We start from the raw sequence: 12,305 nt of genomic DNA, 5'->3' as shown, positions 1-12,305 counted from the left end.
CTCCTGCTTTTTTTATATCCCAAACATCAGATCGTCTCATTGGTTTGATATTGGCAAAACAATAAATTCAAGCTCGGTTGGGTTTAAATCTCTTGGGGCATTATTTAAATTGGTTAAATTCAAATTGTTGTCAAAACAGCAACCAACTCAGTATCCATTTCCAAATGTTACATATTTTCAATTTTTCAGTACATACCAAGATTGCTCTTGTAGGCTGTTAGTGCAGGACAGCATTCACTCTCTCTTAAAGGTACAATACATGTTTTCAACTTCATAACAAAATAATGCTGGAAACAAATGAAATGGATGGAATAATATTATAGGTATAAGAGTCGCATGCTGAGGGTCTAACCAAAGTAACAGGTAATCCAAAACTGTACAAACTAAGGTAGAGAGATCATAAGTTATCAAGATGAGGGTGTCAGAACAGGACAGTAAGGAAGATTTTACAGACCAAAACAGTATAGTGGGGTTACATGTAGCATGAAGTGAACCCAGGATTACAGTTAAGGCCATCTTCATGGGTATGAAGCTTGGCTATCAGTTTTCACTTGGCGATTCTGTGTTGTGTATCACAAAGGCTACCTTGGAAGATCGGAGGCTGAATGTCCTTGACCACTGAAGTGTTTCCCGAGTGAATAAGCCAGACAGGAACGTGGACTATAACCTGGTGTCGTGTGACTTTTGACCTGATCAGGGAAGGGGAGGGACCTGCTGATCCGTCTAAGGACTGGATTTAACTCAGAATGACCTTGTTTTTGCCTCTGGCACGGCACATTCTGAGCTGGCCTCAGCAGAAATCACATGAAAGTGAGAAGATGGTTGCCCTTCAGCTTGAGTTTTCATCATATAGGTTTAGGGGAGAGAGTAGGAGCAGGGAAGAGAGTAGGATGGGAAGAGGATGGTTTCATCTCAGGCTTCCTACACTTTTCAAATTTCCCTACTTCCCTGTGGCCTTTTCTCCCCTCTTCATCCTTCCAACTCTCTCTTGCACCTGATCTCTCACAAGCACTGTCACGTGCATGCTGTCTCTCTTGCTCTTGCCTACTTTTTCCTCATAAACACTTTTCCTCCCTTGATCACACGTACCCCTGACACCCTCACTATTTCAGAAACCTATTCTGCCATCTTGATAGTTGTGTTTTTGGGCACTCAGTGCCTGCACTGGAAGAGCAGAGCCGCGTCTTCCATCTGAGTTGCTTGCTAACTCAGAGCTTTGTTCCTTGTAACTGTCATCAGGCTTCCAGATGTTCCCTCCATTGCATTCTCACTGACCCTCCAAAAAGACTCTTTATTGTCACTTAAGTTGCTCAGGGCTTGGCCTGATCCCAGTAATTGCTGTTTTCATAGTTCCCAACACTGAATTTAGAAACCACTGAAGAGCTGATAGTAGGAAATGCAGGTGAGAAATAACATCCCATGGGAGGAGCATCCTGTTGAATTTTCCAGTTCTTCTTGTGTATTTAGAATCAGGTTGAAATCAGGCTGCCTGTTGGACAAGCCTGGTATAAATCAATGTAATAGTTCATTGACATTTTTTTCTAATATTTTGTCTTGTATGCCCCAGTGGATTATGATTCTGATTGTGACAGTAATGTAACCTTTTCTAAAAAAAAATTATGTTCACTTGAAACTATTGTGTAGAATAGTTTCAAGTTAAACATTGCCGATGCTGGTTTGCGTATTTAGAATCTCGCTTCTATTATTAGTGGCTTAGAGGGAGCCCTTTGAAGGAGTTCATAAAGACTAACTAGTCCTATCTCCCTATTTTTTTCAATGTATATTCTGTAAATTAATAAATCTATCGATTTATATTATTTATTTCCAATACATAAGTTAATTTTTGAGGCTTTTGTATGGAAACCCTTTGTTATTTTGTGCAGCTCAGAAAAAATGATTTATTGACCTTGCTTGCTGTATTTGTGTACATGCAGTTATGTGATTTTGGGCCCTGATTTTGCACTATAAGCATGGACAAGCCTCAAATACTATGAAAATAAGATCACATTTTGAATTTTAGAACTTTCCCTGCTATTGAATGTGTACTTTAACCCATATAAAGTGGATGTCTGACACAGAAATGTACCTTGCTTACCTTATATTGTCTATTTCTGCTATCTAATTGAATGTTAATTCTATTTTTTAAAACACTAAGCATTTCTGTATTTGTACATTTGACATCTCGCATACTTTTATATCCTGCTGCAATTTTTTTTCTTTTCACCACAGCTTTCAACTTGCTATGGTATACATTCATGAAGCGTTAACAGTTGGCATGTAAAAATGCAGCAGCCACCAAAATGGGAGGACACAGGTTCCTTTTTAATAAACTAATGCTCTACAAAAGAGGGACCGATTGCTCAATGTTCATACACTTCATGACATATTCATCACCTTCAATTACAGACTGTTGATAGACCCTATCATAACATATCACAGGACATTTGCCCTCAAGTATTTTTGCTTGCCTGCTTCTGCACTCAGTTTTCTTATGGTGGAACATTCCCCTGTTGTCACATAAACTCTGTAATCATTTTTTTCTGACATGCAATACTTGCTATTATCTGAAATAACATATGCTTGCATGACTGTTATATTTGCTTTCCAGTTCTCCCATATAGGTAGCATAAGCCCATCTGACTCTTTCTTTATCAACCTTTTTTGAGTGGTAAGTTTTGTTGTAATTTTCTGTTTTTGCTTATTTTAAATTTAATGTATACTACTCTGCTCTGACACCTTGGTGGTGTTGTCTTTGGCACTCTCCTAGTCCCTGTGTGTTCTCCCTGCTTTTGTTACTGCACTCAACTACTCTCCAGCATCCCAATGCTCTTGTTCTACTCACCTTACGCATTCTTACCTTCTCTTCTTGATTGGCTGCATTCAGTGCTCTGCTACAGGCATACTAACGGTTCACCAAAAGTAAATCTGCATGGAGAGTGTAATCAGTGAGAAAGAAAGCCTGAAGGTGGGGATGAGACAGATAGCAGCAGAAAGTGTTTGCATTGTCACAGCATATCTCCTGGTTAACATAACTCAGAATTATTCTGCCCATCAAGTCTGCACTGACCCTCTGAACAGCATTCTGCCCACATGTCCCAAACTATACCCATATTATCATGGCTAATCCACCTAGTTGCCACATCTTTGGACTGTGGGAAGAAAGCAGAGCACCCAGAGGAAACACACACACATGTGCAGGGAGAATATGCAAACTTCCTTAATGGAATTCCTGGTTGATCACTTACCAACGCGTAGTCAAATGCAATTTTTCTGATATTAGCACACAATGAATTATTTGTCGGGGATATAGTTATTGATGGCTAGGTGAGCATTTACTGCCTGTCCCTCATTCTCCTGAAGGAAGTATTCATGAACTGCCTCTCAAACCACTGTTCTCCTTAAGATGTAAAGACACTCACAGTACTGTCAGGAAAGCAGTTCCAGGATTTTAAACCAGTCACTGTAAAGGAATGATAATATAGTTCTAAGTCAGGATGCTGTGTGGTATGAAGGGGAAATTTCAGGTTCTCGTGCATGTGCTGTTGTCTTCCTAGGTGATTGGGATCATGAGTTTGGAAGATTCTGACAAAGGAACTTTAAGTTATGGTAGTGAATCTTGTAGATATTGTTGGTGAAGGGAATTAGTATTGAAGGTGATGGATGGGGTGACAGTCAAATGGATTGCTTTGTTCTGGATGGTGTCAAGCTTCTTGACTGGTATTGGAGCTGCAACCCTTCAGACTATGGAGAGTATTCAACCACACTCTCAACTTGTGCCTTGTCAGTGGTGAACAGGCTTTAGGGAGGCAGGAGATGTTCACTGCAGGGATACTAGCCTCTGACCTGCTGTTGTAGTCACAGTATTTATATGATGGGCCCAGATGAGTGTGTGATCAGTGGTCACTGCCAGGATGTTGATAGTGGGGAATTCAGCTATAATAATACTATTAAGTAATGCCTCCCTAAATAAGGATAAAAAGGTTGTAAAGTAGTAATTGGATTGTTGCTGCTGTGAAAAGCCTAAATGTAAAGGTTTAATGTGATTTTATCAAATAGGATTTTGAAGGAAACATAATAATGAAATCTCTGAAAATGTATAGGAAACTTGACCAGCAGTGATAATTATGTTAGTGGTTTTTAACATGCTTGAACATTTCCTTTAGTTTAGTGATTATATAGTTTAGTATGTGAAGTATAGGATTTCAGGGGTGTCCAAACTTGCAGGGTATAATGTTTGAATGTCCTTTTTCTGAAGGGTAAGATCCTGCAGAACCTAACTGAAGCTTTTGCATTGGTTGCAATGAGGTAATCCAGTAGTCAAGTTAACATTGTTTCATTTAAAGTTGCACATTTCAGGAGCATCGCATGAGGAACTACTGTATTTTGGTTTAAGAGAAAATGCATCAAAGCTGTAGCATTTGAAAACCTTTATATCAATAGCATACAGCACTTTTGAGATGATTCCCAAATACTGGGAATAGGGCATGTAAAAATCTGAAAAGTTCAAAATGTTACTATAAGAAAAAAGTTTGCTGTAATGAGCTTCTAATCTGAATATAGTTGATGAAGCAGTAAGAGGAATGTTCCAAGTAAAGAACAAATTGAAATTTACAGGGAATAATTAAAAATGAAAGACAGTGAATAGTCTTAAATATTTTATTGCAGTACAAGGACCACTGTAAATATACATTTTAAGAACAAAGTCAAAGTCACTAAAGCTCATGTAGACCAACAGACATATTTGTAAAAGTGCAGCAATAAAATGAGATGAGGAATCGTCCAAAAATTATTATGAGAATAACAGTTAACAGCAGAATAGAGATGTTAGAAAGGCAGTTGAAAGATAACTACAAAAGGAAACACCATTTTCTTAACTGCTTAAGCAATGACGGAAAATTAAAGCCCAGATTTGTCTAATTTTAAGGGCTTCAAGAATGACTTCTCTTTATTTTTTGGTAGAACATGAATGTCAGTGGCAATGGCACCATTTGTGGTCAGTTCCAAATTTCTCTTAAACAGAGTGGCTTCCTCGGCTATTTCAGGGAGTAATTAAGCATTAAACATACTGCTGTGGTTCTGGAGTCATGTGTAGGTCAAACTGGAGAAGGAACAGCTACTGTGGTGAGATTTGAATCCATGCCGCCAGCAGATTACACTGGGATTCTGGACTTCTAGTCCCTTACTGATGACATTACCACTAAGCCATCATCACCCCTTAATACATTTTTACAGAAATATTTATTTTAAAATGTCTACAATTTGTGTTTATTTCTGGCTCCAGACTTTAGATCATGGATATGGAAATAATTCAAAGAAATAAAGGATACTTCTGAGACTTAATGGGGCAGTAGTTTGAAGGTTGGCAGTGTTAACAACATGAAGTGTTGGAGAGCAGAGAGGATCTGCCACAAGCAAGAGAATTGGGTAACAGGGGATTCAGGAAACTGGACGTGTAGCAAGTTATGTTTTTCTTCCATGTTTTTAAATTTAGTTTATATTAAAATTTATTTAATACATACTGTCAAGAAACTTTCCTGAATGGTCCTTACAAATTCTGCCCAATCCAAGCCCCTAGCATGAGATGAGTCCCATTCTAATGTAGGGGAAGTTAAAATCGCCCATCACAGCAACCCTGCTGATTTTGCATCTTTGCAAAATCTGTCTACACATTTTTTTCCTGTATCTATCATGGCTGTTAGGAGGTCTGTAGTCTAACCCCAGCAATATGATTTTCCCCTTTCCTGTTCTTGAGTTCTACCCTTATTGCCTTGCCGCACAGGTCTCTGATTTGCTCCCCCCTCAGTAGAGCTGGGAGATACTCCTTTAACTAGGGTCAATTCCCCCACCCTTTTTACATCCCCTTTCATCACACTTGAAATAATGTAAATCCTGGCACATTCAGCTTCCAGTCCTGTCCCTCTTTTAGCAAAGTCTCCATAATCGCAATAATATCATAGATCTACATACTAACCAAAGCTTTAAGTTCATCCCATCTTGCCTATTTTACTTTGTGCATTGAAACACATGTATTTCAGAACATCTCCACTGCCTGTTATTGTTTTTAGCCATGTCTGCGTTGGTTTCTACCTCTTCCCTCAATTTCTGCATCAACTACTCTACTCCTCTGGTTTACATCCCCTTACCACACTAGTTTAACCTTCCCCAAGGACATCAGTCCACAGTCCTGCCCATTTGTAACCCGTATAGTTTGTACAGGTCCCACCTCCCTCAAAACCGGTCTCAATGCCCTACGAATCTGAAACCTTCACCTCACATTATCTTTTCAGACATGTGTTCATCCTTTATATCCTGCTGTTATTAGCTCATAGCACTGGTAGTAATCCTGAGCTAACTATCTTTTAAGGTCCTACCTTTCAACTTTCTTCCTAGTTCTCTATTCTGCTTCTGGGGTCTCATCTTTTTTTTTTGTAAACCTGTGTCATTTGTGCAAAAGTGTACCATGACTATTGTCTGTTCGCCCTCCCACTCCAGAATGTCCCGTAACTGCTTCAAGACATCCAGGAATCTAGCGCCAGGAAGGCAACACACCATCCTGAAATCTTGTTTGCGGCCATAGAAACACCTATCTATTCCCCATACGATTGAATTCCCCATAACTATAGCATTTCTATGTCTATTTTCCTTCCCTCTGCAGCAGAGCCAACCATGGTGCCATGTGTTAGCTGCTGCTGTTATCCTCTGAAAGACCATTTCCCTCCACAGTATCCAAAACGGGGCATTTGTTTTGCAAGGGATTAGCCACAGGAAATCCCTGCACTGCCTGCTTAGCCTTCCTGCTCTGCCTGACGGTCACCCATTCCATTGCTACCTGTGGAGTTTGAGTCTGCGGTGTGACTACCTCTTTATGCATGCTATTCACAATCCACTCTGCCCTACGAGTGGTCCACAGTGACTCCGAACACCGCTTCAACTCTGAAACTCTGGCTTCCAAGAGCTGCAGCTGGAGACATTTCTTTAACATATGCAGGTCCCGGGCACTGAAAATGTGCCTGGCTTTGCACGTCAAGCAGGAGGAGCGGACTACGATTTGGAACACTCCTGCCATGTTTTATCCCTTTAACCTAATTTATTCCTCATAGTGTCAAATATTTTTAATACTAAATTGCATATAGTCCTGGTCACCATACTGCCATAAGAATATGGATGCTTTGGAGGGGGTACAAAAAAAAGTTTACCAGGATGTTGCTTGGCCCGGAGGATTTTAGTTATGAAGAAAGGTTGGATAGACTGGGTTTATCTTTACTGGGAAGCAGGAGGTTGAGGAATGACTTGTTAGAAGTTTATAAAATTGTGAATGGCATGGATAGAGTGAAAAGTATGAGGCTTTTTAGCCAGAGTGGAAGGCTCAATTACTAGGGTACACAGGCTCAGGGTGTTGGGGAAAGTAGTTTAAAAGAGATATGTGAGGCAAGTTTTTCACACACAGGATGGTAAGTGCCTGAAGCATGCTGCCAGCGAAGTTGGTGGAAGCAGACACAGTAACAACATTCAAGAAGCACCTGGCTGAATACACGAATTGGAAGAGAGTAGAAGGATATGGATTATTTAAGTAAGGGTAGTTTTAGTATGGAAGGGCAAAATATGTTGGCACAGGCTTGGAGGGTTGAAGGGTCTGTTCCTGTTTTGTATTGCTATTTGTTCTTAAAATAGGAATTTAGCAGTGTAAAATATTTTAAATCAGAAGGCATACTGTTTTAATTTTTTTTCTGAGGAAGGTCCTGCAGAACTTAACAACACATTTTAACATTAGTTCTATGTTATCATTTTCAGGAACACAGCCTCAACTTCAGTGAGGACTTATTGTAGTTTAAAAACAGGGGAAACGAACTCTGTTCCATTCAGCCTGCTACACCCAATTGTAATGCTTTGTGTATTTCAGTGTATGTGCATTGCACCCCACGCAACCAGTTTTGAAGATTTAAACAGCTTTTACTCTTTGCAGGGGAGAAAATTTCTGGGGTCAAACCAGAAAATGCTGGGAAATTATTACATTTTCCAATTTTTTTTAGGAGTTCTCTGGAATTTGTCTTCATGTGATGCAGTGAAGATGCCAATTATTCGTGATGCTCTAACAACTCTCACAAATAGTGTAGTGATACCTCATTCAGGGTGGAGCAGTTCTTCTTTTGATGAAGATAGAAAAGTGAAATTCCATACTTCTTTAGTACTACGAAATACTACTGGATGTCTAAGGTAAATAACTAAATTATCCTCATTAGCCCAACACTCATGAGTATGGAAATATTGTAAAGGATTGTAGTTTTAAGTTGCATGTTTTCAAGTACAAAAATTGTTTTCAAATAACTGCTTTTTCTAAATGAAGTGGTTATTTATGTTGTAATTTTGTCTTCTCACTCATTTCACCTGTCAGTCTTCCTTTTTTTGTCACCGCTAAATAAGATGTTAATTCTCCTGGACTTTAATGCCGGGGCAACCAATGCCTCACGCAAATGGCTGTTCTACAAAAAGTGCCTAATTTTGTTATGTTTAATTCAATGACAGTCAGAAACTTTTTTCCCGGGTACAACAGAGTGTTACAAGGGGACATAAATTTAAGGTGAAGGGTGGAAGGTATAGGGGAGATGTCAGGGGTGGGTTCTTTACCCAGAGAGTGGTGGGGGCATGGAATGCGCTGCCCGTGGGAGTGGTAGAGTCAGAATCATTGGCGACCTTTAAGCGGCAATTGGATAGGTACATGGATGGGTGCTTAATCTAGGATAGATGTTCGGCACAACATCGTGGGCCAAAGGGCCTGTTCTGTGCTGTATTGTTCTATGTTCTATGTTCTATGAAATGTTTTATCATTACCTGTATGTTTTGGCGAGCTTTTTTTTTTAACAAGTTTGCCATCTTGCAGAAATCTTAGCTCTGCAGGTGAAGAGGCTCGAAAGAAGATCCGATCTTGTGAGGGATTGGTGGATTCATTACTATATGTGATCCAGATGTGCGTTAACACTGCAGATTATGATAGCAAGGTTTGTGATTTGTGTTTCCTGGACAGGATGTTTCCTATAATGCATTTCATTAATCAAGCTTGTATTCATTATTTTAATTTGATTCTGTATGAACTGCAAAACACTTACAGAGCAGAATTTGACAATAAGTTGTTAAAAGCACTTCATTTTGTTTTAGTTCCTGGTTTTCACTCCTAGTTTCCACTTCTGTCTTGAGGGCACTGAATTTTGTTGACATGACATCACAGATAGTGGCAACGTTTCCATTTTTTATGTAGTCTTTCATTTCTCGATTTCTTTCAGTACAGAAATTATCGAGTGGAATAAAAGAGAACTTTATTTTTGATGTAAAATTATTTTTTTCCATTTTTGAGATAAATGATAGGATCCATAAATTACTAATGATACAGATTTGTGGTAATCCCTTAACTGAAGGAGAGTAGGCAGACTTTCACACAAAGCCACCAGCATGTTACTTAACAACAGATGCAAGGTCCACTTTGCAAGGTGGGATAGCACAACTAGAAATAAATCATTATGATGTGACAGGCATTGTAAAAATGATTGTGAAATAACCAAAGCTGGAACTGAATATTTGAGGGTTTTTGACATTTTAGAAAGAAACGAGGTGGTGGTGGGTAGTTCTGTTAATACAGGATGAGATCAGTAAAAATATAAGAAATTAACTTGATTCAGCAGGTCAAGGTGTGGAATCAGATTTAGGTGGAGTTTAGAAATAGTAGTTACTAGTGTTCATAGAGCCCCTAATCATAGCTATACTGTAAAACATAATATAACTCAAAAACTATGAGGGGATTATAAGGAAGATACACTAATAACTATAGGTGATTTGATTTGCATATTGATTGAACAAATCAAATTTGAAAAGGTATCTTTGAGGATGCACATAGAATGTATTCAAGATGGTGTCTTATAATATGTTCGTGTTCTTGCACCAATCAGGTGTCCACTATTTTGAACCTAATTGAAACAGGATTATTCAAAGATGTCTCATTAAAGAATCCTCTACCAGCGTGATCATAACATGAATTCTCAAGAGACTTGGGTCTGAAAGTAATGTGTTCTCTTTTGTAGTTATCTTTTTAAATTTATGAAGATAAGGTTGGAAACAGTGGGCTGGAAAAATAGGTTAAAAGGTAAGATAGAAAATAAGCAGAGACAGACTTTTAAGGAGATACTGTAGAACTTAACAAATGTGTATTCCACTCCAAGAAAGATTCTACAAGAAGGACATACTATTGTGCCTCACTAAAGAAGCTAAAGATATGAAATAGAAAGAAAAGGCATTTGTTGATGCAGGGATTAGTGGACGGCCACAAGATTGAGAAATATTTAGAAATAAGGAAAAGGTAAGCAGGAAGAAATTAGAATTTGAGACTATGCGAAGAAGGTAAGAGCCAACAGTAAAACCTTCAAATATGTCAAAAAGGAAGAAAGTAACTAAAGTAAACATTGATTCCTTAAAGGAGAAGACAGAGGAAATAATAAAGCAGAAATCTTAAACAGATATTTTTGTATCCCCAGGCTAATTTTTGAATCCCACCATGGCAGATATTGAAATTTGAATTTTAAAAAAATCTGAAGTAAAAAGCTAGTTGAATCGTAACATGGAGCCACTATCAATTGTCATAAAAACCCATCCAGTTCTCTAATATTTAGAAGGAACGTTTACCATCCTTACCTGGTATGGCTAACTTGTCACCAGATCCAAAGCAATATGCTTAACGCCTGGGCAATTAATGGTATGCAATATATACTGGCCTGAGCAACAGTATCCACATCCGAAGGACAAATGTTAAAACCTTATGAGAGAAAAAGTATTAGTGAAATTTGTAAGGCTAAAGGCTGGGACCTGATGGCTTATATGCTAGGATCTTTAGGGAAGTGGCTACAGAGTGTGTGAATGCATTGTTTGTAATCTTCCAAATTTCCCTCGATTATTGTTTGATAATTCAGAAATGATTACTGTAGAAAAGAGACTTACTGTTTGTTGAAACATTTTACTTTGCACTCAGCTCGTTTTGCAAGAATACAATTTCAGGGGGTTGGGGGCTGTTGTGATGTAGTGATAATGTCCCTACCTCTGAGTCAGAAAACTCAGATTCGAGTCCCATGCCCCAGGAGAGTCATAACATCTCTGAACAGTTTGATTAAAAATATCTACGATTTCCAGGGGAAACTTAACATACTGCATCAGATGAAAGTGCTGGTTGGTTGGCAAATTGACTTTGGTAGAGCTGTTGCAACAAAGAGCGCATCCATTAATGCTGATTGATATTAAACCAGACAGGTTGAGTGTGGCTCAGGTCTTGCCCTGAAAAATGAACTGAGAATGGCTGTTACCTGTTTTGTTGAGTTGAAACAGGCTTAGTGCGTGTTCATGTTCTTTCTGTCTACAAAGAACAGGGCTTTGTGTGTTATGTGCAGCATGCAGTATGGACTAGTGTGCCACTCTGATTCCAACTGATAATTCTGAATTAGTTTTCAGCATGATTCATAAGATTTCAGGATTATCCAACAAATGTTATTCAATCGCAGGATGACATCTAATAATGGACACTATTGTGAGTTCTGCAATTGGAGACTGGTTGGCTACAGTGGCTTGACAATGTTTATTTAAATAAGTGGCACTATAACTATGTTTCTTGTTTCAGACTGTTGAAAACTGTGTTTGCATCTTGAGAAATCTGTCCTATCGCTTAGAACTAGAGGTTCCACAAGCTCGACTGATAGGAACAAGTGAACTTGATGGATTACTTGGTAGTGACTCTCCCAATAAAGATGCTGAAACTGGTTGCTGGGGTAAGAAGAAGAAAAAGAAAAAGAAAGAGCCCCAGGAAGATCAGGTAAATGTTTGCTTCAGTGGAGCTTTGTTTGTAGGCTTCAATTGGATCTAAATAATTTAAAAAATTGAATGGTCAAATAAATTGAAGAGCAAGAGAATGGTCCCAAACAATGGTAATAGACTGTGATTATAAAATAGTCACTTTAATGCATGACTGAATTGTTCATTGGAATATCCATGTGTCAGAAGCCTTCCTTATCAATAATTACATGGTGTATTCTCTGGTGAATACACCACATGTTTAAGGTTAATCCAAGTTACATGAAATAGTGTAATCATCAAATAAATGAGGGTCCTAAATTGGATGAGTGGACTCTCAAACTCCTTAAGTTCATTTGAATTTATCTCAAGAGCTGCTCGACATCTGCAGATTTATGATCTTCATTCAGAATTTAACCATTTCTAGAAGTTTTGTTTTGTTTGGTAGTACATTAAGAAGATTAATCAAGGCAATTACATGGCCC

The 12,305-nt window shown here is 38.5% G+C and overlaps 1 protein-coding gene across 6 annotated transcripts in view; it reads left to right on the top strand.

The window, feature by feature from the left end:
- Nucleotides 1-12,305, top strand: part of pkp4 (plakophilin 4) — a 231,376-nt gene that overhangs the window by 190,949 nt on the left and 28,122 nt on the right. For all 6 annotated transcript variants that reach the window (XM_060827224.1, XM_060827225.1, XM_060827226.1 and 3 more), the window contains 3 exons: nucleotides 8,031-8,214; nucleotides 8,879-8,996; nucleotides 11,651-11,842. In XM_060827224.1, coding sequence (XP_060683207.1) covers nucleotides 8,031-8,214; nucleotides 8,879-8,996; nucleotides 11,651-11,842 — 494 coding nt within the window. The remainder of the gene's footprint in view (nucleotides 1-8,030; nucleotides 8,215-8,878; nucleotides 8,997-11,650; nucleotides 11,843-12,305) is intronic.

The sequence above is a fragment of the Hemiscyllium ocellatum genome, chromosome 7 (genome assembly GCF_020745735.1).
Source record: "Hemiscyllium ocellatum isolate sHemOce1 chromosome 7, sHemOce1.pat.X.cur, whole genome shotgun sequence".
NCBI lineage: Eukaryota > Metazoa > Chordata > Chondrichthyes > Orectolobiformes > Hemiscylliidae > Hemiscyllium > Hemiscyllium ocellatum.
This window is presented reverse-complemented; position numbering and strand designations above follow the sequence as displayed.